The 27,397-nt window shown below is 43.2% G+C and overlaps 1 protein-coding gene across 2 annotated transcripts; it reads right to left on the bottom strand.

Annotated features, from left to right (window-relative positions):
- Positions 1 to 354: 354 nt before the first annotated feature.
- On the bottom strand, positions 355 to 19,069 carry LOC111976666 (serine/threonine-protein kinase 38). Of its 2 annotated transcripts, none has more exons than XM_024005669.1 (13): positions 18,968 to 19,069; positions 13,688 to 13,824; positions 10,753 to 10,804; positions 10,547 to 10,669; positions 10,364 to 10,447; positions 6,720 to 6,843; positions 6,175 to 6,329; positions 5,884 to 5,995; positions 5,192 to 5,253; positions 4,817 to 4,934; positions 4,450 to 4,669; positions 4,151 to 4,245; positions 355 to 3,881 (listed from the first exon to the last, which is right to left on the bottom strand). In XM_024005669.1, the coding sequence occupies exons 1-13, from the start codon at positions 19,040 to 19,042 to the stop codon at positions 3,742 to 3,744; spliced, it is 1,497 nt and encodes a 498-aa protein (XP_023861437.1). In that variant the 5' UTR covers positions 19,043 to 19,069; the 3' UTR covers positions 355 to 3,741. The 2 variants fall into 2 exon arrangements, with proteins under 2 accessions (XP_023861437.1, XP_023861438.1); XM_024005670.1 differs by having other exon boundaries at positions 5,893 to 5,995.
- Between the last annotated feature and the right edge of the window lie 8,328 nt (positions 19,070 to 27,397).

Below are 27,397 nucleotides of genomic sequence, written 5' to 3'. Positions count from 1 at the left end.
ACATGAAATCCAAATAAAAATCAATTTAAATCACAGGTTGTAATGCAACAAAATAGGAAAAACGCCAAGGGGGATGAATACTTRTGCAAGGCACTGTATGTCGTTTTTTTATTTATGTAGCTAGTTGTGCTAAACATTTTATAGATAAAAGGATAAGTAGCATTACATTTTTAAAGAGAAGACCTGTTTGAGGGTGAGGCTGATATCAAAACATCTTCCGCAGTAGGATATGTTTTGAGCATCCCAACCCGTTACCCTAGCCAACTGTGATAACTTTTGCATCACATTTCTTGCCTTATAATACCTAGCTGACCTATTCTACACAGACAAGGAATGAAAAAGACAAGACACTGGTTCAACATAGTCCTAGGTGTTTTATTTAATGCTGTTAAAAGTCTACCACCATAATAGTGCAGGTGAGTATTTCTACCAGAAGTGAAACAAGCGGTCTGCCATTGACTGGCAAAATAAATGTGCCTTTTGAACTAACTAGAGAACCAATACCCACGCGACTTAGCAACTTTCTGCCTTAACAGTGAATTAACATACTCAAAGAATACATGGTTAAATGCACATCTCGACCATGCAGTTTCTAAGCCTCTATGGTAGTAGGCTACTAGCTTCCAAGTCTAACCAGAGATACTGCCTAGTAGCACCTTTGAGGAACACTGAACAATTCTCTGAAAACCATGTTAGTTTTCACAGGTGCTATGTGCCATCTATTACACAAAGACTAGTTTATGCTGTTTAAACGGTTGCATGCATCACAACAGCCCTGTAAGAACTTCTTTGCACTATTGGAGAGATGACGGAGCAATGACTGGGTGACTTTACATGATGGGGCTTGAGAAACTGGTCGGTCCTGCTAACTTTACTCCTAGCCCGGTTTGTTGTGTATGGTTCGCTTTGGTCAAAAAATAAATAAATAAATTGACAACCTCACTCTTCTCCCGTTTGGATGAAAACATTGTTGCTCTTGGCGAAGGGTTCTTAATCAGTCTTGAGTAGCAAGGGATGTTTGGAATCCAAAAGGTAATAAATAATGAATATTTAATTAAGACCTTTGTTCACCATTTACATTATTCCACCTCAGTTTGTCAGATAAAACAATTTCCAGAAGAAAACGTAACTCCTGCACATGGCTAGCGTGCCCATTCAACCAGTGAAATGACATTTCCCTCGCCCATCAAAACAAAGACAGATTTCAGAGCGGCCCATTATTTTGCCGTACAAAACGGAAACACCACAGATATTAAGTGCAGCTATTCAATGTGAAATGGCAGAAAATATACAATAGAAACCTGACACCACAGTGGATTAAATACAACTCCCCCTACTTTTGATTGAATGTTCCCTATAAAAAGGTTTGTACAGCCTGTTTCCCACACCTTGTGTGCCTGGGGGGAAATAACAGCACACACACACAGTTGGATGACATCTACAAAAGAGCACCCACCTTATCAGTGTTAACACAACATATTCCCACATATTCTTTTACTGAGTATATCACCCATTCCTCTAAAGACATGCAAGTCTCACACACCAAGCAGCATACATTTAAAATACAATCATTCCAAAAAGCCCATTCGCACTTTGCCAACTCGTCCGCCCAATACTTTTTAAACCCGGCATTACAACTGGATCATTCGGGCATCAAGKATCAGTAAAAGGTGAGACCAGTCTCAAAATCAGTTCTGTCCCTCAGTCGTAAAAACAAAATGTCTGGATATTAAATCTCAGCAAGTAGTCTAAACTACCCAGAACACCGTACAGATATTTAACAAAATACCAGACATCTTCACCGTGTGACAAACCTACCACTCCTGTGGTTTAGGCTACATTCCATTCAAATTACAGCATTTTGGAATTAACATGGCATTAAATTCATCTTCAACTACACCTTGGGATTACATTCGATTCAAATGACAGCATTTGGGATTGTGTTAAGAACAGCGAGTCACATATAGCCCTGTTTACAGAGTTAAGGTCGAGTTTCTCACCTCACACCTCTTAGCCTCTTGAAAAGTAAGGACATACCAGGTGGCATATCCTTGACACGAAACGTCAGGCAAATGTAACGTTTAAAGTATTCTTGCTAAGAAATAGCCGAGCAACAGGAAGAGACGGAACTATAGACACGACAGGAAGTGGAAAGGGTGCGTTAATGACCCTAACCTAGGGTCACAGAGCACACGGCACCGGAGTGTCTCAAAACTCTAAAAGCTGCTCCTTTTCTATTCTGTTACATATCCGCTGAACAAACTTGCTCTGCCACCTCACCTACCAAGCCCTTACAGACCAGTGGTCAGGACAAAAAAAGAGAAGGAAAGAGAAGAGTATCAATATCTTGGCCTTACTTATAGCTCCCCTACCCCAAAGGTCCATGGAAAAGTACCAAAAATAATGGTTGGTACATGCACCAGATTTTAGTATTCAATCAGTACATGCAACATATTTTTGTATTTGATTTTGCTCTCTAGCTAAAGGACATGCATATCCACAAATGTTATATGTCCGACAGAGCATTGGTAAATCAAATGAGTTAAAGGACAGCATGAAGGTGCTAATATTAACAGTGGATGATTGTCAAACTAAGAACCTAAAAAGGTGGGCTTGTGGAAGGTGTAGTTCCATTTCAAATGGAATCATATTCAAGAGGCGATTCTATTGCTATAAACACTTGCCAAAGTCCACGTAACAGCTCCACCATTGGCAGTAGTGAAGTGACAATTAAATGGAGAAGTAATTCCATTGAAACCCTCAAAAGTTAGACTGAATAGTGACAACAATTACACTCAGCTCTCAATGTTTTTGGTTATTGCAACAGGCAACCGGTCCGAAGCATCATCAACCAAGACGCTTCAGTAGAGAGCTCTCTAAAAACACATGAAAAACATTGACATATATTCCCTGAAAAGCATCATTAGTTCGTCAAATTACACGATTTCTAATGTTTTTGACGGCGGAACTCATTTCTAAAAAGATGGGAGAAATCTATTGTGTGTGGAAAAAAGAAAAACCGAAGAGAGAAAAGCTAGCCATTTGACAGAAGGCATATTGGATCCTAGTCCCATGCTGGTGGTCGCCCAGCTAAACTTTAAGACTTCAATGCCGGTTTGTGGAGGAGGAAGTGAAGAAGGCTGGTATAGCCAATCAAGTGTGTTCGTCTGATGTGAAAATGGGCTCTGGCCCCTGAGGTGACCTGTTATGCTGGTATCTTGGTTCAGTCCCTTGGGATACTGAAGAATAGAGAAACAGTCTTGGCCGAGTTGGACCGACGCTAGTGGAGATCTACGACAGATGGTCCCCAAACTAAGGTCATATCAACACCTCCAAGACTGCTCATTGATGGATCCTACACTTTRGTTATGGGAACTTTAATCCTGGGGTGGAATGGCATATGAGTTTTCACATAGAAAACAATCACTGTCCATACCTTCCAGCACAAGGCTAAGGCTTTTTTAGATAGACAAACTCGAGTTGGAGAAGGTCACACTTCTCTACACAGTACACAGAGCCCTACAAGTCCCTTGCAAAGGAAGGAGAAAGGTCCCTTCAGCAGGATCAGACACATGGGATAGTCTCAATTATGATGGACCCCTTCAACAAGCTTGAATAGGGTAATTTAGTTTCTACCTCCAAAATTGAGTTTGGGAGAGTGGACGTTGGGATCCATGGGGAATTCCTTTTGAGTGCCAGTCTGAGGGGCAGGTAGAGTGAGTGAGGAAACAAAGGAAGGATTCATCTCTTCCCCGTCTTCATGTAGGAGGGGATAGCCCCTCGGGCTGTGAGGCCTTCAAAGCGCTTGTAGGTGTAGTTGATGAAGACCCAGTCCTTGTTCTTGAGGTCTGCCTCAGAATGGTTGGACACCACAGGGGCAGCTGAGGCGGAAAAAGACAGGGATTATTTCACACAGGGCAGTAGAGGAAAACAAAGGATCCAAAATGTGAGAATCCTGTTTGAAGGTGGCATTAGTTGACCAGGGCCATGTTTAATAGGCACCACATTGAAGAAAACAGACTTAACCTGGGAATGACTAACTGGTGTAAATCGAAATGTCTTTGTTTTTCGTTGTGTGCCCTAATGAACACTACCCTGTTGAATTATGACTAGTGGCAGCCACTAATGTTGGCGACAATGAGAAACGTACCTGTCGGTTGGAGGATATCAGAGTCTGGGAACTCGTCAAAGTTGGACGTGTCGTCGATGCTTTTTATCTCAATGGGAATGGCAGCGGGTCGCTCTCTGTAATAAAAACGGAACCCTGTTTTTACAATGTCACTGTTCCCATTTCTGAATGCACCATTAWCTGATACAATCAGCTACATCCTCAAAAAAATGCTAGACAGGAGATTTGGGATATTGACAAATAACCAGCAATAAAGTGGAAAATATCTTCTTTTTTTTTTAAACGTCAGAAAATGTAACTATTCTTTTAAGCCCTCGTACCTGATGTGGTCGTAGTCCACCCCCTCGAAGAAGGCGTTGCCCTTAATGTCCTCCACCCCAGTGGCTCCGATCCTGTGCTCCTCCTCACAGCAGAACCTGAGGATGAGGTCCTTAGCTTTCTCCGAAATGGGCACTTCAGGGGGAAACGTCAGTGTTTCTTGCCAGTTCATCACCTTCCTGTAGGTCTCCTGAGGGGTCTCTGAGCAGAACGGGGGATAGCCTGGAAAACAACACACATGGGATCAACCAGCCAGGCATGGGCAAATACGTAGTAATGGCACCATTCTGTGACATTCATGCAAGATGATTGAAAGCCAATCAATGCTTTTTCAGAGGGCCCAAGCAGAAGATGTTGACAGGATCTCACCTATCAGCATCTCATACATGATGACTCCAAGGCTCCACCAATCACAGAGCTTGTTGTATCCGTTCTGCATGAAGACTTCAGGGGCGATGTAGTCAGGGGTGCCCACAGTAGAGAAGGCCTGGGGGGGGGGGGGGGCGAGAGAAAGATCATGCAATGTGACTACAAGACTACACCAATACAAATGTGGTCGTGTTTGAGATCGACTGCATTCCAGTCGGTGACTGCAGACTGACAGATCTACAAAATCACCCTGCATCCTAAATAACTAKATTTTATATGTGGATTAGTCCGTCCAGAATGGATGCTCTCGAACACGGCCCATGTCTACTTGTAGAATACACTGTGTTGCCCTCCCATCTAGCTTCATTTTCTCACCAGCTGTCTCCGGTTCCTCTTCCATGTCTCTGCTTTCCTCTTTGAGTTCATGTTATTGAATGCTGTAAAGAAAAATAAACAGTTGTATAAAATGACACAAGTAGGTAATACTTGTTGAACCCCATAACCTTGCAGGTTAAGCATGTGAAACCCTTTCAGACTCTTCGTTATGAAACAAATAGCCATTTTAGGATCTGCTGATTTACATTTTAGTCACTTAGCAGAAGCACTAACGCAGATAGATTCTACATTTAAATAATAATCCCCATTAAGGAATTGGAAGATTGGTACATGCAACAACTCAAAACATGAAGCAAACCTGAAAACAAACCATTTTAAGTCARTCATTTTCATTTTTGTACAAGCACATTTCAAATCATTACCTGGTTAGTAGAGAAACATTAAAAAGGCACAATATCTGGGACATTTCCAACTGTTCAATGGTATTTCTAATTAATAGTGTATAAATGCCTTATGAGCTTTGTACATCAGTTTTACCTCCACCATAACCCAAATATGACTCCATTGTTGCTGTTTTGGTTGTCATTTGGCTCTTTGTAAACAATATGTAGCTCCAAAATACGCTTCCAAATCTCAAGGACTACAAGGTCGGAGAAAAAGTCCAAATTGTGGCTTTAACATCAATACATGGTGTTAGTATGTAAAGTAATGGATTGATTGGGATGCCTGACTTTGCTTACTGAAGTCACTGGGGAGGCTGTGGTTCAGGTTCTTGTAGAACTCGGTACGATGCGCCCTCTTCAGACCTGTGCAAAGACCAAAGTCAGACAGCTTCACATGACCCTGAAACAATCAAGCAAAAACACATTCAGTACAGGCCTATATTCATTAGTGCACAKCGTATTGGAAAAGTTTAGCCCGTTTTCTTCATTTTGGTGCCTTGTAAATTCAAACAGAATAACATATCCAAACCACCAGTCTGAGCTCATGTTTGTGTCTCTTGAGTCCGTGCTCAAACTCACCCTGGAGTCCAGTAGCAGGTTGTCAGGTTTGATGTCTCTGTGAATGAAGCCCAACTGGTGGATGGAGTCGATGGCTAGCACTGTCTCAGCGATGTAGAACTGAGTGGCCTCCTCTGTCAGAGTATCCTTCTTCATCAGCAGAGTCATCATGTCACCTGTAGGGGGCAGTGTCGGGTTACAACATGTACAGTCCCACTGGACTTTGAGGCATATTCAGCGAGACAGAAGTTGTTCGTTCGGTGACTTTGCAGATAGAACATTAAGAATAAACAATCATTATGCAGCACATTTCTATGTTTTTCGGCAACGTTCTGACGGCTGTATCAAGCGTCTCAGAGTAGAAGTACTGATCTAGGATCAATTTAGCCAATTAGACTATAATGAACATGATATTATTTACAGGAGGGACCCAATCCTAGATCAGCACTTCTACTCTGTCTACATACACCTGCAAGAGTAGCTGATCTAGCTTCCAACTGGACAATGACTGTCCCTGTAGTGTAGGAGACTGTTTGGGGTTCAGCTTAGGGTGAGGGGGGTAATACCGCCAGGCAGGAACTCCATGATGAGGTAGAGGTTCATCTTGTCCTGGAAGCTGTAGAACATCTTAACCACCCACAGACTGTCAGCCTCTACCAGGATGTCCCTCTCAGCACGGATGTGGCCCACCTAGAAATACACACAAATGGCATGATACATAAACTCAGCAAAAAAAAGAAACGTCCCTTTTTCAGGACCCTGTCTTTCAAATATAATTCGTAAAAATCTAAATAACTTCACAGATCTTCTTTGTAAAGGGTTTAAACACTGTTTCCCATGCTTTTTCAAAGAACCATAAACAATTAACGGATATGCACCTGTGGAACGGTTGTTAAGACACTAACAGCTTACAGACAGTAGGCAATTCGGGTCACAGTTTTGAAAACATAGGACACTAAAGAGGCATTTCTACTGACTCTGAAAAACACCAAAAGAAAGATGCCCAGGGTCTCATCTGCGTGAACGTGCCTTAGGCATGCTGCAAGGAGGCATGAGGACTGCAGATGTGGCCTTGGCAATAAATTGCAATGTCCGTACTGTGAGACGCCTAAGACAGCGCTACAGTGAGACAGAACAGACAGCTGATCGTCCTCAGTGGCAGACCACGTGTAACAACACCTGCACAGGAACGGTACATCTGAACATCACACCTGTGGGACAGGTACAGGATGGCAACAACTGCCCGAGTTACATCAGGAAAGCACAATCCCTCCATCAGTGCTCAGACTGTCCGCAATAGGCTGAGAGAGGCTGAACTGAGGGCTTGCAGGCCTGTTGTAAGGTAGGTCCTCACCAGACATCACCGGCAACAACGTCGCCTACGGGCACAAACCCACCATCACTGGACCAGACAGGACTGGCAAAAAAGGTGCTCTTAACTGAGGAGTCGCAATTTTGGCTCACCAGGGGTGATGGTCAGATTTGCGTTTATCGTCGAAGGAATGAGCATTACACATTCCGCTGCTACTCGCCCAAGGCCTCCCCAGCTTCTTCCTTACCCAAATTCAGATAGCAGATGTTCTGAAAGAGCTGGAAAACCTGACCAATACAATCAGCTGGGCTTGACAACTGGACCCCCTATTTCTGAAACTGTCCGCCGCCATTGTCGCACCCCCTATCACCAGCCTGTTCAACCTCTCCTTCGTATCATCTGAGTCCCCAGGATTGGAAAGCTGCCGCGGTCATCCCCTCTCAAAGGGGGAACACCCTGGACCCAAACTGTTACAGCCCTATATCCATCCTGCCCTGCCTATCTAGTCTTCGAAAGCCAAGTCAACAAACGATCACTGACCATCTCGAATCCCACCGTACCTTCTCCGCTGTGCAACCCGGTTTCCGAGCCGGTCATGGTGCACCTCAGCCACGCTCAAGGTACTAAACGATATCATAACCGCCATCGATAAAAGACATTACTGTGCAGCCGTCTTCATCGACCTGGCCAAGGCTTTCGACTCTGTCAATCACCATATTCTTATCGCAGACTCAGTAGCCTCGGTTTTTCTAATGACTGCCTTGCCTGGTTCACCAACTACTTTGCAGACAGAGTTCGTGTGTCAAATCGGAGGGCATGTTGTCCGGTCCTCTGGCAGTCTCTATGGGGTACCACAGGGTTCAATTCTCGGCCGACTCTTTTCTCTGTATACATCAATGATGTTGCTCTTGCTGCGGGCGATTCCCTGATCCACCTCTACGCAGACGACACCATTTCTATATACTTCCGGCCCTTCCTTGGACACTGTACTATCTAACCTCCAAACGAGCTTCAATGCCATACAACACTCCTTCGTGCCTCCAACTGCTCTTAAAGCTAGTAAAACAAATGCATGCTTTTCACCGTTCGCTGCCTGCACCCGCACGCCGACTAGCATCACCACCTGGACGGTTCCGACCTAGAATATGTGGACATCTATAAGTACCTAGGTGTCTGGCTAGACTGCAACTCTCCTTCCAGACTCATATCAAACATCTCCAATCCAAATCAGCAAGAATCGGCTTTCTATTCCGCAACAAAGCCTCCTTCACTCACGCCGCAAACTTACCCTAGTAAAACTGACATCCTACCGATCCTCGACTTCGGGATGTCATCTACAAAATAGCTTCCAATACTCTACTCAGCAAACTGGATGCAGTTTATCACAGTGCCATTCGTTTGTTACTAAAGCACCTTATAGCACCCACCACTGCGCCTGTATGCCCTAGTCGGCTGGCCCTCGCTACATGTTGTCGTCAGACCCATGGCTCCAGGTCATCTACAAGGCTATGCTAGGTAAGTGCGCCTTATCTCGTTCACTGGTCACGATGGCTACACCCACCTGCAACACGCGCTCCAGCAGGTGTATCTCACTGATCATCCCTAAAGCCAAAACCTATTTGGATGCCTTTCCTTCCAGTTCTCTGCTGCCTGCGACTGGAACGATTGCAAAAATCTCTGAAGTTGGAGACTTTTATCTCCTCAACAACTTTAAAATCTGCTATCCGAGCAGCTAACCGATCGCTGCAGCTGTACATAGTCCATCTGTAAACTACCACCCAATTTACCTACCTCACCCCCATACTGCTTTTATTTATTTACTTTTCTGCTCTTTTGCACACCAGTATCTCTTCTTGCACATGCATCTTGATGATTTATCACTCCAGTGTTAATCTGCTAAATTGTAATTATTCGATTTATTGCCTACCTCATGCCTTTTGCACACATTGTTATAGATTCTCTTTTTTTTTCTACCATGTTATTGACTTGTTTATTGTTTACTCCATGTGTACTCTGTGTTGTCTGTTCACACTGCTATGCTTTATCTTGGCCAGGTCGCAGTTGCAAATGAGAACTTGTTCTCACTAGCCTACCTGGTTAAATAAAGGTGAAATTAAAAAAAAAATTTAAACACACTGAGGCCTGTACTCTGGAGCGGGTCGATTTGGAGGTGGAGGTCCGTCATGGTCTGGGCGGTGTATCACACATCATTGGACTGAGCTTGTCCTTGCAGGCAATCTCAACGCTGTGCGTTACAGGGAAGACATCCTCCTCCCTCATGTGGTACCCTTCCTGCAGGCTCATCCTCACATGACCCTCAGCATGACAATGCCACCAGCCATACTGCTTGTTCTGTGCGTGATTCCTGCAAGACTGGACGTCAGTGTTCTGCAATGGCCAGCGAAGAGCCCGGATCTCAATCCCATTGAGCACGTCTGGGACCTGTTGGATCGGAGGGTGGGGCTAGGGCCATTCCCCCCAGAAATGTCCGGGAACTTGCAGGTGCCTTGGTGGAGAGTGGGGTAACATCTCACAGCAGAACGGCAAATCTGGTGCAGTCCATGAGGAGGAGATGCACTGCAGTACTTATGCAGCTGGTGGCCACACCAGATACTGACTGTTACTTTTGATTTTGACCCCCCCCCCCTTTGTTCAGGGACACATTATTAAATTTTTGTGGAACTTGCTCAGTTCATGTCTCAGTTGTTGAATCTGGTTATGTTCATAGAAATAAACGCAATTGACAGTGAGAGGACATTTCTTTTTTTCCCCTGAGTTTACATTTATAGATTGCATGGCAGGTACTACTTTTGTATCCAAGACACTGCTTTGGATTTGTGAGAATGAACATGCCTGGCCATTATGTATTGGCCATCAACATATCCTCCTCCTCCTCACCTGCTCCTTCTCCAGCATGTCGGCCTTGCGGAGGATCTTCATAGCGTACACGTGGCCTGTGTCCTTCTTCTGCACCAGACGCACCTTGGGACCAAAACGTGTCAGTAATTTATTGAATAATAAGCTGAAAGTCTGCAAYGCTACTACGTAAGAGAGGTGTTTAAGAAAAGGGGTGATGCCTACCTCTCCGAAAGCTCCTCGGCCAATTACCTTGAGGGACTCGAAGTCCTCCAGCCCCAGGCGGGTTCGTTTGAGACGCAGGAACTCGGTCTCTTTCCTGGCGTGCTGGGAGCGCCGGATACGCTTCTGCACAGGTAGAGGAGGCAATGGTTAGTGCGCACAACTGCACGTGTCAAAAAGGTTGTGTCTGTGTCAGTCTTCAACGTCACCTCCTCATCAGCCAAGCCCTCTTGATCCATCACCTTTTCCAACTTCTGCTGCCTGGAACAGAAATGGAAAAATGTTTTGAATTATGGCTGTCCCCGATATAAAAAAGATATGTCGACCAAAATTAATCTCTTCTTTCGACCAATTGATTGTTCAACGTTTTTAAAACGTGATTTTCCTAATATAGACACACCTGTTTTAATAAAATTAACTATATGCATTGAGCTTGTCTGATGCTTTAAGCGCACCGTTGGATGAAATAAGATGCAAAAGACACGAGAGAGCCAGAGATGAATACAACCAGAAGAAATACAAAAAAAATAAAAAATGATCACGTTCCTCCTGCTGGCTTTCGCAGATTCTGCCATTTCTCTCCTGAAGTTGCCGGGAATAGGCTACACGAGGAGTCAAACTTTCTCATGTGAAATGACAATTTAATTTACAATTTCTACCGATCTGTGTGCCAGTTAGGGTTTTCATATTCACATTTTTGTGGAACAGATCCATTTTGTTTATCATAACACCTTTGAATCTCAAAATCATTCTCATGTGGTTAATCCAAATCGAAATTAAAATAAAAACCCCCCAAAAAAAGGAGGTAACTTCTATTGCCAACTCTGTAAAAATGGCCTACATAAAGCCATTAAATAACATTGCAGCCTGCAGGTAGAAAATATTGCTCCGTTCATCTTTCCCTCGACCCTGACTAGTCTCCCAGTCCCTGTCGTTGAAAAACATCCCCACAGCATGATGCCACCACCATGCTTCACGGTAAAGTTTGATAAAGTTTGATTTGAAACAGTGAGGGACTATATTTACTCCAATAGGAATGCTTGTTTTTGTTTTCAGTATCGCTACGCTTTATTACATTGTGGACTAATGAATGCGACACAGGGACTTCCATATTAGACCACCGTGTTGCCTTTGTTCTCCAGTGTTTTTAACAGGGAAGTGGTAGTACGGGTTGGACAGGTGGAATTTTGTGTGTCATATTCACCATTTACCAGTTTCCTCTTCAAACCAGCACGGTTGGGTATTGAATTCTAAAATAGATTAKATTTTTTATTGAAAAGGTTATTTCTTTACCGTCATAATGTGACCCGTGGATGAACAGACAGACATCTTGTTGTTCTACTGATGGATGACATATTTATATGGGGGAAAAAATAATTGCACCTGGGCAGGAATAATACATTACGGACTTTCTCTTATTAGATTTAAAAAAATGTTTTTCTCTTTGTATTATCTTTTACCAGATCTAATGTGTTATATTCTCCMATGTTAATTTAACATTTCCACAAACTTCAAAGTTTTTCCTTTCAAATGGTATCAAGAATATGCATATCCTTGCTTCAGGTCCTGAGCTACAGGCAGTTAGATTTGGGTATGTCACTTTTGGCAAAAATAYGGGGAAAAGGGTTGGATCCTTATTAAAAGCATACAGGCCTATTAAGCAAGACAGACAGGTTGATGTTATTGGCCCAATATAGACAACCTGGGGAGGGAAAAGCTAGTTAGAATGTGTTAAAGTCCTCTGCAGCTTTTAATAAGGATCCAACCCTTTTCCCCTTATTTTTGCCAAAAGTGACATACCCAAATCTAACTGCCTGTAGCTCAGGACCTCATGCAGTGTCCACCATTTCTTAGCCTAATCGTATTCACCCTCCTTGGCATTTCTCCTATTTTGTTGCCTTACAACCTGGAATTTAAATGGATTTTTGGGGGGATTGTATCATTTGATTTACACAACATGCCTACCACTTTGAAGATGCAAAATATTTTTTKTTGTGAAACAAACAAGAAATAAGACAAAAAACTGAAAACTTGAGCGTGCATAACTATTCACCCCCCAAAGTCAATACTTTGTAGAGCAACCTTTTGCAGCAATTACAGCAGCAAGTCTCTTGGGGTATGTCTTTATAAGCTTGGCACATCTAGCCACTGGGATTTTTGCCCATTCTTCAAGGCAAAACTGCTCCAGCTCCTACAAGTTGGATGGGTTCTGCTGGTGTACAYCAATCTTTAAGTCATACCACAGATTTTCAATTGGATTGAGGTCTTTGCTTTGACTAGGCCATTCCAAGACATTTAAATGTTTCCCCTTAAACCACTCAAGTGTWGCTTTAGCACTATGCTTAGGGTCATTGTCCTGCTGGAAGGTGAACCTCAGTCCCAGTCTCAAATCTCTTGAAGACTGAAACAGGTTTCCCTCAAGAACTTCCCTGTATTTAGCYCCATCCATCATTCCTTCAATTCTGACCAGTTTCCCAGTCCCTGATTTTAAAATTCTGATATCTTTTTAGAACCCAACCCTGATATGTACTTCTCCACAAATTTGTTCCTGACCGGTTTGGAGAGCTCCTTTGTCTTCATGGAGCCGCTTGCTTGGTGGTGCCCCTTGCTTAGTGGTGTTGCAGACTCTGGGGCCTTTCAGAACAGGTGTATATATACACTGAGATCATGTGACAGATCATGTGACACTTATATTGCACACAGGTGGACTTTATTTAACTTCTGAAGGTAATTGGTTGCACCAGATGTTATTTAGGGGCTTCATAGCAAAGGGGGTGAATACATATGCACGCACCACTTTTCCGTTTTAAATTCTTTTGAAACAAGTAATTTTTTCCCCATTTCACTTCATCAATTTGGACTAGTGTGTGCATGTGCATTACATGAAATCCAAATAAAAATCTATTTAAATTACAGGTTGTAATGCAACAAAATAGGAAAAAATGCCAAGCGGGATGAATACTTTTACAAGGCAATGTAAGGCACAAATACCAAAGTTTGCAACACCCACCTTGAATGACATAACGCATAAGAAGAATGTAGCAATAGAGAACAGAAGAGTTGTAAACAATGTGTCAGTAGAAGGCACTGCCCGTTGGCTGAGCCCAGACAGATGCATGCGTGCGGGTGTAGTAGGAGGCCTACCTCATCTCTCTCTCCTCATGTTGAGCGATGAGGTTGCTGTAGAAGTTCTCCAGGGTCACCTTGGCCATGGTCACACGTTCCTTGGTGTGATTACTCATCGAGGAGCAGGAACTCTGGCCCGTCATTGCCATGGTTACCTGAGAGATGCATTGAAAGGGGGGGGGGGGTGCAATTAAGCAACCTGTATATCCTCTTGAAAGAACTATAGGCCTACGCTATCATAATTAACTTCAAGTCCAAACCAAATGCAGATGTATTCTACTTTTCACCCGCCTTGTAATTGTGCTGTTTTCACCCTTGCAAACACTTTCACAGACTCTTCTTTTATCTTTCACTACAACCAGAGGGGTTAAAGACAATTGTCCTCTTTCAGTCGCCATACAGTAACTCAATGTCCAGTCAGCCTCAGCACATTTTGCATGGCTGAGCAACAGGGACCCTTGAGGTGGCAGGAGGAGGGAGGCAAGTGGAAAGAGTCTGCAGTTTGGCTATGAGCTCCAAGCACCGACGAGGCCCTTGATTTTTGTATTGCCGATGCTAGGTCAGGGTAATTCAATTATCCGCCGGACATTCAGTTGGGCAATGAATAAGGAGTTCGTTAAAAGGAAAGACTGGTGCCCAATGAGTCACGGAAGCCGCCGTGTTTGCAGTGCTATGTAGAGGCTGGTCAATAATACTAAGTGCATGCTCTTCAACCGATCGCTGCCTGCACCTGCCCGCCCGTCCAGCATCACCACTCTGGACGGTTCTGACTTAGAATATGTGGACAACTACAAATACCTAGGTGTCTGGTTAGACTGTAAACTCTCCTTCCATACTCACATAAAACATCTCCAATCCAAAGTTAAATCTAGAATTGGCTTCCTATTTAGCAACAAAGCATCCTTCACRCATGCGGCCAAACATACCCTCGTAAAACTGACCATCCTACCGATCCTCGACTTCGGCGATGTCATTTACAAAATAGCCTCCAACACCCTACTCAACAAATTGGATGCAGTCTATCACAGTGCCATCCGTTTTGTCACCAAAGCCCCATACACTACCCACCACTGCGACCTATACGCTCTCGTTGGCTGGCCCTCGCTTCATACTTGTCGCCAAACCCACTGGCTCCAGGTCATCTACAAGACCCTGCTTCCCCTACTGTATTTATTTATTTTGCTKCTTTGCACCCCAGTATTTCTAATTTGCAAACTCATCTACTGTCAAATCTACCATTCCAGTGTTTTAATTTCTATATTGTATTTATATTTACTTCACCACCATGGCCTATTTATTGCCTTCACCTCCCTTATCTCACCTCATTTGCTCACATTGTATAGACTTATTTTTCTACTGTATTATTAACTGTATGTTTGTTTTACTCCATGTGTAACTCTGTGTTGTTATATGTGTCGAACTGCTTTGCTTTATCTTGGCCAGGCTGCAGTTATAAATGAGAACTTGTTCTCAACTTGCCTAKCTGGTTAAATAAAGGTGAAATAAATACATTTTAAAAATGGTGTGGAAATCAACTTTGTGAACCCAATGCTGATGGGAGCATTACTCTGAACCAGAGAGGGGTAGTGTGTGCATCATCATGGAGTGCAAACACCTCTAATGTCCAAGACATGCTTACACTTCAAGCACGCCTACTCACAATTTATTTTTATACCTTTTATTTAACTAGGCAAGTCAGTTAAGAACAAATTCTAATTTACAATGACGGCCTACCCCAGGCAAACCCTGACGACGCTGAGATAATTGGACGCTGCCCTATTGGACTCRCGGTTGTGACACAGCCTGGAATCGAACCAGGGTCTGTAGTGAGCACTGAGAAGCAGTGCCTTAGACGGCTGCACCACTTGGGAGCCCAAAAAGACATTGTATTTTTTGCATAAGTAAAAAGTGGTTTTCTGAAGTTGCTAGCTAACACTACATGACCAAATGTACATGGATACCTGCTCGTCGAACATCTCATTCCAAAATGATGGGCATTAATATGGAGCTGGTCGCCCCTTTGCTGCTATAATAGCCTCCACTCTTCTGGGAAGGCCTTCCACTACATGTTGGAACATTGCTGCGGGGATTTGCTTCCATTCAGCCACAAGAGTATTCGTGAGGTCGGGCACTGATGTTGGGCGATTAGGCGTGGCTCGTAGTCGGCGTTCCAATTCATCCCAAAGGTGTTCCATGAGGTTGAGACTCTGTGCAGGCCAGTCAAGTTCTTCCACACCAATCTCAACAAACCCTTTTAGTAAGGACCTTGCTTTGTGTACGGGGGAATTGTCATTCTGAAACGGGAAAGGGCCTTCCCCAAACTGTTGCCACAAAGCTGGAAGCACAGAATCGTCTAGAACGTCATTGTATGCTGTAGCGTTACGATTTCCCTTCACTGYAACGAAGGGGCCTAGCCCGAACCATGAAAAACAGCCAAAGACCATTATTCCTACACCACCAAACTTTACATTTGGCACTATGCATTCGGGCAGGTAGCATTCTCCTGGCATCCGCCAAATCCAGATGTCCGTCAGACTGCCAGATGGTGAAGCGTGATTCATCACTCCAGAGAACGTGTTTCCACTGCTCCAGAGTCCAATGGCAGTGAGCTTTACACCACTCCAGCCGACGCTTGGCATTGCGCATGGTGATCTTAGGCTTGTGTGCGGCCGCTTGGCCATGGAAACCCATTTCATGAAGCCCTCGACAAACAGTTATTGTGCTGATGTTGCTTCTAGAGGCAGTTTGGAACTCAGTAGGGGGTTTGCAAACGAGGACTTCATTGAAAATTTTAAACATTAAAAACCATGTTTCTTTTGTAGTCCTTTGTAGCTCAGTTGGTAGAGTTGGTACTTGTAACACCCGGGTAGTGGGTTCCATTCCTGGGACCAACCATAAGTAAAATAACTAAGTCACTTTGGTTAAAAGCGTCTGCTAAATAGCATATATTATGTTTTGACATGCATGACAAGTCGTCCACTTCAGCCAACCTAGGACTTGAGAAGCTGCAGGAATGATTGACAGTTGCCTTGTTTGCTACCTAACTGGTTTATGGGGTCAAAGTAGGTAGGTCCAAATATCTGTCATGTAGCTAGCTAGGCTAGCTCTCGAGCACCCAAGGCCAGGCATACAGTCATAGCAGATAGCAAAGAAGGCAACTGTCAATCATTCCTGTGGATTCTCGAGTTATAGGTTGGCTCAAGTGGTTGTCATTCACGTGAAAATATGATGGTTTAATTTTGGATTTAGCTTTAGTGTGTTGGTACAAAGCTTCAATGATTCACAGAGATTGCAGTAGTGTTAGCTAGTTGGGTACTTTAGAAGGGCTAGTAGCTAGCTAACTAACTGGTTTAGCCGAGAGTTAGCATATTACAGTAGCCCAAAGGTCGGAAGATATCGTCCAAACGGAATGAATGCACATGCCCATTCATCAGATGGACACACTTCTTCTCCCAGACCCCCACATGCATGTGTCTTTGAGCGCACACACACACACCTCACTCCCCTTCTTGGCTTCCATGGCAACCCCCACAGGAACCTTTCACCAATAGAATCTTTCACCCACGGGAACCACACCTGTTGTCATTCTCACAAACAATCGCAACATTGTTTCAATATTATATAGAACTTTTCTCCTGGTATATAAAGCTTTTTTGAGGCCTTGCTCATAACTCATTCTGTGGAAGCACGATGACCAAATTATATAGTGTATGTGAGGCTCTTGATCATATCTTTGATCATGACACTGGTGAGGAGAGAGTCCTTGTTAAACTTTGACACAAAGTAGTCTATGATAAATAACACAATATGTTTCATCTGAGTATTTGTTATAGTCCAAATAATCAATAGATTATGCATTTTTTACTCAAAAACTATTTGTATGAGTTCAGGTCAATGAAGCCTACAGACCATAAATAGCAAATAGAAGTTAAACACGTGTAATGTTCACAAGAACTTAAGTTGATAAAAAGATCTAACACAACATTAGGTGATAATATATGTATTATTATGGATTTATAGTCAGCTATAATGGGGCGGTCATTTTGGACTGGGAACACAGAATTAATTCACATGAAACGAACACAACAGGAGGGTAATTTCTGGTGTCGCTTTGCGCACACGCTTGTTAGCTAGCTAGCTCAAAAGACATTCCATGTTCCTTCATAAAAGTCGCTCCTCCTATGTATAATGCTGTGGACATTATTCAGATAATCATGTCATAATAATCATGTCATAACAAGATGCTTCCTTAACCCTCTCTAGACATCTCCCGACCCACAAAAATTCAGTCGCATCTTGCGCCATAGGGTACACTTGTTTGTCCATCAGGCATGTAAACAACTAGCTTGCCTGCTATATTCGCAATGATTGCTTTAGTACTTTAATGAGCTAAAAACGGTTAATTTCACAGGTTAAACAATTAACAATATACACGGGTACTTTCGGGGGATCGAACCGGTTAAGAACTTTATTTTGCTGGTCGGAACAGTGGAACGGAACGAAACGTAGTTCTGGTCAGAACAAAACGATTGGAAAATTATTTCGGTTCCAACCCCTTCACTTTAACGTTAGATAGCTAAATCAAAGATGMCTATAAAGTAAAATGCCAAGTAGCTAACGTTAGCCAACCTAATTTAAACGTGTTTACACAAGCGTGTCAAACTAGTTAGCTAACTTATCAAGAGTCCATCCAGTCCACCATCACATAAAATAGCCAATATCTTTGCACACGTTTATCGAACTAGCTAACGTTAGCTGTGTAGCCTGTGTTACTTGTGGTAAAGTCAAGAGAGCTTGTTAGCTAGCTTAACTAACCTTAGCTAGCCTAGTTGTTTACTGTCAGGTAAGATAAGGGGACTAACGTTACGTTATTTCGGAAAACACAATCAGCTCTCTTCAGTACCTTAGCTAGATTATGTTAATGCTGATGTTAACTTTCAAATATACTAAATTATGAACCAAATAAATGTTTTAAGCATTTCCCAAAAAAATCTAACCACATGTAGCCACATAACTTCAACAAAGTAGTTAGCTAGCCAACTTGGTTTAGTCGAGTTAGCTTAGCTAGTTCATGCTGTGCTAAACGTGAAAAGTTAGCTAGCTAACGTTACTGTAGTTAGCCAACCAACTAACGATGCTTGGCTGGCACGATCCCATGAGACAACTACAAGATAAGAGGGAACATGTTAACCATAACATTTTATTTCACTAAACTAGGTAGGTACATGTAATAGTCTTAAAACAATTAAATAAATAAGCATTTCGATTTCTCGGCAACTTGGTATTTGTTATAACTACCTCCGCAGGAACGACCTCTCTCTCTGCTCCGCTGTGTGTGGCTCTTCTTCGATGGGGTTTAACGGCGGTTGGCATCCAACGTTAATGGTGCATTACCGCCACCAGCTGGACGGGGTATTGAATAAGAAACTAAAAAAACATTGCGTGAAATGGGGAAAACGTCATCATACAAAATAAAACARGTCAACTAAGAAAACCCATCGCGCTTCTGCAATCAATGTCCACTTAAGCAATATGGCGCGAGGGGGTGTGGAATATGGCTAATATACCACGGCTAAGGGCTGTTCTTTATGCACGATGCATTGCGGAGTGCCTGGACACAGCCCTTAGCCGTGTTTTATTGGCCATATACCATAAACCCCAGAGGTTCCTTATTGCTATTATAAACTGGTTATCAARGTAATTAGAGCAGTAAAAAGACATGTTTTGTCARACCCGTGGTATATGGTCTGATATATCACGGCTGTCAACCAATCAGCATTTAGGGCTCTAACTACCCAGTTTATAATACAAAATACATCCCTACACAGGCTCAGGGGCCTGTGATGGCGGTACATTCACCGACAAGAATTCTTGCACGGCCTCGGCTGTGAAATCACGTAGACCCAAAAAACGTTTAGCGGCATTCATAATGATTCCAATTTTCTTAGACTTCTTCTCCGCTTGTGCTGTACAGTTTATGGCATTGCAAAGATAATCCAAAGTCCACCTTTTTAACATGTAGTATTTCACTATCCCGTGGTGGCTCTACTACCATTGTTTCTTCCCCGCCACTTGTTCCATCCCATCTTCTCACCGACTCCAGATAAGAGATAAGCTGGACACTCCTTACTCTTGCCAACTCATTCTCCTTCACCCTAACAGGGCAGTCCAGGAATTCAGGCCCATGTTCACCTCCACAGTGGCAACATTTCACTTCATCTGGCATACGACACTCTTCCCTTCTGCATACACTTGACACATGGCAAAATCTTCTAGATTTACTGTATGACACTGAAGGGGCTTGTGCACAAAAGCTCTTACAGGGTATCTCATGAATCCTATCTTTATATGAGAAGGGAGAGACTCTTCATCAAAGAACAGTAACATGGATGAAGTAAATTTCTTTCCTCCATATAAGTCAGTCGACGTGCACCAACCACTCCATCTATGTCTTCAGTAATATCCTCTGTCTTTATTTCTTGCGCCACCCCAGAAATAACCCACTTGATTGGTGCCCGGCTACGAAAAACCATACAGGAAACGTTCCACTTCGATATCTTTTTGAGTCTTAAAACATGCTTCTTTCCTCCAACACATTCCAGATTTTCTTTAAAATGTTAAACAGATTTTTGAAGTAGCATTGATCCAAAACCCTCACTCTGACTAAAACGAGTCTAGTGATTTGAGTGGCTCGCTTGTGGGAGTGCTATGCAGCAGTTTGTTTGTTCGGTTGTGAATAGCAAGTTTGTATGAAGGTCTGCTTATTAAATCGGTGAATAGTTTAATTCATTCTCCATTTCATTAATTTATTCACAGGTAAATAGTAATTTACGCTTTTTAAAATTATGAACACAAATGGTGTTTAAAATCAGTACAACCGACTATGCTAGCTGAGGTTCATAGCCTGTACTAGTGCTTCAAAACCCTTCTGATGTTGCTTTCAAGACAACTGGGAACTCGTAAAAAGTCCAATCATGACGTCACTGATCTTCAGGTCGGAAATTCTGAGTTGGATGACCATTGAAAACGATTTTTCCCAGTCTGAGCTAGTTTTTCCGAGTTCCCAAGCACTAAAGTCAGATATCTGAGAGTTCCTAGTTCCCAGTTGTTTTGAAAGCACATTATCCTTGGACATGGGTACTCAACTCTTACACTACGAGGTCCGGAGCCTTCTGGTTTTCTGTTCTACCTGATAATTAATTGCACACACCTGGTGTCCCAGGTCTAAATCAATTCCTGATTAGAGGGGAACAATGAAAACATGCACTGGAACTGGCTTTGATGTCCAGAGTTGAGTTTGAGGCTCCTAGGGTTTTCAGCGGTTAGCAGATGGTTGGCTGCGTGTGAACTACAATTCTGAAGCTGGGTTTGAACGTTTAGAAACTGTTTTAAAAACATATGCTGATATGCCCCATCTTTCATATCAGCAAGAAATAATCAAATAAAAAAAATATCACTTACTGTAGGTTTGCACAGATCCATAAACTCAAATCAAAATCAAATCAAAGGTATTTATAAAGCTCTTTTTTACATCAGTAGATGTCACAAAGTGCTTATACAGAATCCCAGCCTAAAACCCTTAACAGCAAGCAATACAGATGTAGAAGCACGGTGGCTAGGAAAAACTCCCTAGAAAGGTAGGAACCTAGGAAAAAAGTGAGAGTTACCAGGCTCTGAGGGGTGGCCAGTCCTCTTCTGGCTGTGCCGGGTGGAGATTATAAGAGTACATGGCCATTGATTCCAGATTGTTCTTCAAGATGTTCAAATGTTCATAGATGACCAGCATGGTCAAATAATAATCACAGTGGTTGCAGAGTGTGTAACAGGTCAGTACATCAGGAGTAAATGTCAGTTGGCTTTTCATAGCCGAGCATTGAGAGGTCGAGACAGCAGGTGCGGGACAAGGTATTGCATCCGGTAAACAGGTCAGGGTTCCATAGCCGCAGGCAGAACCGTTGAAACTGTAGCAGCAGCATGACCAGGTGAACTGGGGACAGCCAGGAGTCATCATGCCAGGTAGTCCTGAGGCATGGTCCTAGCACTCAGGTCCTCTGCGAGGGGAAGAAGAGAGAGCGAATTAGAGGGAGTATACTTAAATTCACACAGGACACCAGATAAGACAGGAGAAATACACCAGCTTTAACAGACGGACCTCAGCCCCCAGGGCACATAGACTACTGCAGCATAGGTACTGGAAGCTGAGACAGGGAGGGTCGGGGGGACACTGTGGCCCCGTCCGACGATACCCCCGGACAGGGCCAACCAGGCAGGATATAACCCCACCCACCTGCCAAAGCACAGCCCCCACACCACTAGAGGGATATCAACAGACCACCAACTTACTACTCTGAGACAAGGCTGAGTATAGCCCACAAAGATCTCCACCGCACAAGCCTGAGGGGGCACAAAACCGGACAGGAAGATCACGTCAATGACTCAAGCGATGTACCCCTCCTAGGGATGGCATGGAAGAGCACTAGTAAGCCAGTGACTCAGACCCCGTAATATGGTCAGAGGCAGAGAATCCCAGTGGAGAGAGGGGAGCCGGCCAGAGACAGCAAGGGTGGTTCGTCGCGCCATTGTCTTGCCGTTCACCTTTGCACCTCTGGGCCAGACTACACTCAGTCATAGGACCTAGTAAAGAGATGAGTCTTCAGTAAAGACTTAAAGGTTGAGACCGAGTCTGCATCTCTCACATGGATTGGCAGACCATTCCATAAAAATGTATCTCTATAGAAGAAAGCCTTGCCTCCAACTGTTTGCTTAGAAATTCTAGGAACAATAAGGAGGCCTACCTCACGACCGTAGCGTACGTGTAGGTATGTACGGCAGGACCAAATCTGAGAGACAGGTAGCAAGTCCATGTAATGCTTTGTAGGTTAGAAGTAAAATCTTGAAATCAGCCCGAGCCTTAACATGAAGCCAGTGTAGAGAGGCTAGCACTGAAGTAATATGATAACATTTTGGGGGTCTAGTCAAGATTCTAGCAGGTATATTTAGTGCTTTATCCGGAAAGCCAGGGAGCAGAGCATTGAAATAGTCTAATCTCAAAGTGATAAAAGCATGAATGAGCTTTTCTGCATCATTTTTAAACAAAAAGTTTCTGTTTTTTGTAATGTTATGCTTACACACAGGTGTTCGGAGCATATTAGATGTTGAAAATGTTGTAAAGGTCACTGAAGACACCTGCCAGTTGGTCAGCACATGCCATGAGTACACGTCCTGGTAATCCGTCTGGCCCAGCGGCCTTGTGAATGTTGACCTGTTTAAAGGTCTTACTCACGCCGGCTATGGAGAGCATGATCACACAGTCGTCTGGAACAGCTGATTATCTCATGCATGCCTCAGTGTTGCTTGCCTCGAAYCGAGCATAGAAGTGATTTAGCTCATCTGGTAGGCTCGTGTCACTGGGCAGCTCGCAGCTGTGTTTCCCTTTGTAGTCTGTAATAGTTTGCAAGCCCTGCCACATAAGACTTGCGTCGGAGCCGGTGTAGTATGATTCAATCTTAGACCTGTATTGGTGCTTTGCCTGTTTATGGTTCGACGGAGGGCATGGCAGGATTTATTATAAGCTTCCGGGTTAGAGTCCCGCACCTTGAAAGCTGCAGCTCTATCCTTTAGCGCAGTGCGAATGTTGCCTGTAATCCCAAGCTTCACGTTGGGGTATGTATGTACAGTCACTGTGGAGACGACGTCCTCGAAGCACTTATTGATAAAGCCAGTGACATGTTCCAGTCTGTGATAGAAAAATAGTAAGAAGGAATCAGTTGGATAGAATTGTGGTCAGATTTACCAAATGGAGGGCGATGGAGAGCTTTGTACGCATATCTGTATGTGGAGTACAGGTGATCTAGAATTGTTTCCCTCTGGTTGCGCATTTAACATAGAGATCAGGTAAAACTGATTTAAGTTTCCCTGCATTAAAGTCTCCGGCCACTAGGAGCGCCGCCTCTGGGTGAGCGGTTTCCTGTTTGCTTATTTCCTTATATAGCTGACTGAGTGCGTCTTAGTGCCAGCTTCTGTCTGTGGTGGTAAATAAACAGCCAGGAAAAGTATAGGTGTGAACTCTCTTGGCAAATAGTGTGGTCTGCAGTTCAGCATAAGATACTCTACTTCAGGCGAGCAAAATCTAGAGACTTCCTTAGATTTCGTGCACCAGCTGTTGTTTACAAATATGCACAGACCGCCCCCCTTCTTCTTACCGGAGTGTGCTGTTCTATCTAGCCGGTGKAGCGTATATCCTGCTAGCTGAATATCCATGGCATCATTCAGCCACGATTCAGTGAAACATAAGATGTTACAGTTTTTGATGTTGGTAGGATATTTGTGATCGTACCTCGTCTAATTTGTTGTCCAATGATTGCACGTTGGCGAGTAATATTGACGGTAACGGCAGCTTTCCCACTCGCTTTCTGTGGATCCTTACGAGGCACCCCGCTCTGTGACCTCTGTACCTGCGTCTCTTTCTCTTGATGGGGGATGTTGGCTTTGTCGGTGTTAGCAGTATATCCTGTGCATCCTGCTTGATGAAGAAAAAATCTTTGTCTAATCCGAGGTGAGTGATCGCTGTCCTGATATCCAGAAGCTCCTTTTTGCAGTAAGATACGGTAGCAGAAACATTATGTACAAAATAAGTTACTTCGGTTGGGGGGGACATAACTTGGTGGGGGATCTGAAAGTTTTTGGTGCATCTAAAGCTAATTTCCTGCATTTTTACACAATTCAATATGCCGTCTCTAATTAGAACTAAAAGTAAGAAAAAATGCCCACAGTCAAATTAAGCTAGGTAAAATATCATTATTAAATATGTTTAAGTGATCAATAAGACTGAACTAGATCAAAGGTAATTAAATAATAAATACTGTGTTGTACCTTTAACCAATAGCCTAACAAAGGAACAACTCTTGAAAAGAATACAAAGACTTTTGATTGTCTTTACTAAGACATTGTCACGACCGTCGTATGAATAATTGAACCAAGGCGCAGCGTGAGTAGAGTTCGACATTTTAATAATAGTGAAACTTCCAAAACAACAAAGATATAATGATCGTGAAACACGTAGCGCACATAGGCACTCACACAAAACAATATCCTACATCGCAGGTGGGAAAAAGGACACACTAAGTATGATCCCCAATTAGAGGTAATGATTATCAGCTGCCTCTAATTGGGAACCATACACACACACCAACATAGAAATATAATACAGAGAAACCCCCCTAGTCACGCCCTGACCTAAAACACCATAGAGAACCCCGAGGGCTCTCTATGGTCAGGGCGTGACAGACATCCTCTATATAACATTTCAGCCAGAACGACCAGCCAGCCCGAGCCGCCTGCACGCCCGACGCTCACCGGTCTAGTATATAACTCAACGCTCTCCCAACACAATATCTTTCCCAGTTCCAACCTTTATTTTTTTTATTCCCAAGGGAAAGATTTGGAAACCAAAAAACCCCACAAAAACCCCCACATACACCTCAAATATACATTATCACACAGAAACAGCAAATCTTCTATACAAATAATCTCATAGGCCTAATAGTACTGTATTGCTCTTTTTACTTTCCCACAATATAGCTGGGTTGCCCCATCCTGCCCCTAGGGGTCCACTGCCCTGCAGCACCCCAACCCAACACACCCCACTTAGCTTTAGGATCTTAGTGAAACATTAATTTATTGGTTTAGGGTGTGTTAGGCCAAGGCCAGAGTTACAACCCACAGGASAGCAGACCCCCCAGGGCCAGCCCAGCAGCTAGGGATTGCCTAAATAGGTTTCTTCCGTGACGAATGCATGTTTTCGAAAGAGACTCCTTTATTCCTACTGTATTCCATATAAGGAATCCAGACCTTATGAAAGTAGCCCAGTATACTCTTAATCTTGTAATAAATCAAATCTAGTGATACATGACTTGACATTGTGGGAGGATAACCAACCTTCCAAATAACGTCAAAGCATTTCTTAGCCACTATAAATGCTTGGTTACAAAGTTTCTTAAGATAACAGTCTCCAGTGTCAATATTTCCAAGCAAACGAAAACAGGGAGAAGGGAGAATCTGTAGACAAGCCAAGATAAAAGAGCATACTCTTTTCCAGAATTCAGGCAGACTTCACAAGACCATAACATATGTCCCCTTTTGTGTTTTTTACGACTCCAGCAGAGGACTTACATTTCTGAGCGCATGTATTTCAATTTCCATGGCAAATAGTATGTTCTATGGATGGACTTAAACTGCAGTAATTTATGTCTGAGATGATATGAACATGACTGGGCAAACATATCTGTATCCATTCATCATCATCATCATCAATAGCTTCTCCCAGGTCTTCCTCACATTTTTTTTTTTTACATGTTTTGTGTTATCGGGAAAAGACTCTATCAACCCTTGATACAGTTTGGAAATAAACTTTCGACGTTTGTCAGACTGCCTTAAAATAGCATCTGGCTTGTCCAGTGTTTGCTGCACAGAGAGAATGAAGTGTTGTATCTGCAACAATTCACCTCACCTCTGTCAGAGACTGGTCTTTCCTGGATGCTTGACCCTGCTGAGACCACTGTCACCATCTGATCCTCCTAAGATGATGCATGACAAAGAATGACCTTGGTGTACATTTATACATTATATTAACCTAGAATGGAATCAATTGTTCAATAATTGAAATGACCGTTATTCCCAGATCCCAGACTCGCTTTAAGCTGCTGTCCTGTAGCTACTTAAATATGAAATTAACTTACTGTACATATGAATAGACTAGTTTACTACAGTGTCTGCAAATAAACAGCCTGTCACGCCCTGACCGTAGAGAGCTTTTTATGTCTCTATTTTGGTTTGGTCAGGGTGTGATGCATTCTATGTTACTTTTTCTGTGATTTGTATTTCTTTGTTTTGGCCGGGTATGGTTTTCAATCAGGGACAGCTGTCTATCGTTGTCTCTGATTGGGAACCATACTTAGMTAGCTTTTCCCCACCGATGCTTTGTGGGTAGTTGTTTTCTGTTTTGTGTTTCTGCATCTGACAGGACTGTTTCGGTTTCATTCATTCTCTTTGTTATTTTGTTATAGTGTTTAGTTGTAATAAAAAGCATGAACACTTACTACGCTGCGCTTTGGTCCGATTATTCCTTATCCGATGACGACACCCGTTACACAGCCTAATGGGAAAAAGTAGAGCGCGCTCAACCAACGCTAGTCGAAGTGCAATCAAAAATATAATCATCATTGAAAAGGAAAAGGCACATGCTGACTAGACTAGGCACACGTGTGCGTCTGCGTGCGCCATCGCTCGCATGTTGATTTTGTCCATCAACACCAGATGCTATCAGGACATGCAGGTTGAAATATCAAAACTAACTCTGAACCAACTATATTAATTTGGGGACAGGTCGAAACACAAACATTCATGGACATTTAGCTAGCTAGCTTGCTGTTGCTAGCAAATTTTGAGTTACACAAAATTGTACGTTCTCTACTCCGACAATTAATCCACAGATTAAAGAGGAAGTTAGTTTCTAGTGATCTCTCCTCCTTCAGTCTCCATCTTCTTCTTCTTCTGTGGACTTTATATGGTGGATGGCAACCAACTTAAGGTGCATTACCATCACCAACAGGACTGGTGTGGACCTCAGTTGAGCTTTAAAATCACCCACTGGTGTATATTCTGCTAAAAACCAATGAGGAGATGGGAAAGGCGGGACTTGCAGCGCGTCAATCGTAAAAAATAGAGCCA

Source organism: Salvelinus sp. IW2-2015, linkage group LG17, assembly GCF_002910315.2.
Source record: "Salvelinus sp. IW2-2015 linkage group LG17, ASM291031v2, whole genome shotgun sequence".
Taxonomy (NCBI): Eukaryota; Metazoa; Chordata; class Actinopteri; order Salmoniformes; family Salmonidae; genus Salvelinus; species Salvelinus sp. IW2-2015.
The sequence above is the reverse complement of the archived record's forward strand: the minus strand, read 5'-3'. Positions and strand labels throughout refer to the sequence as shown.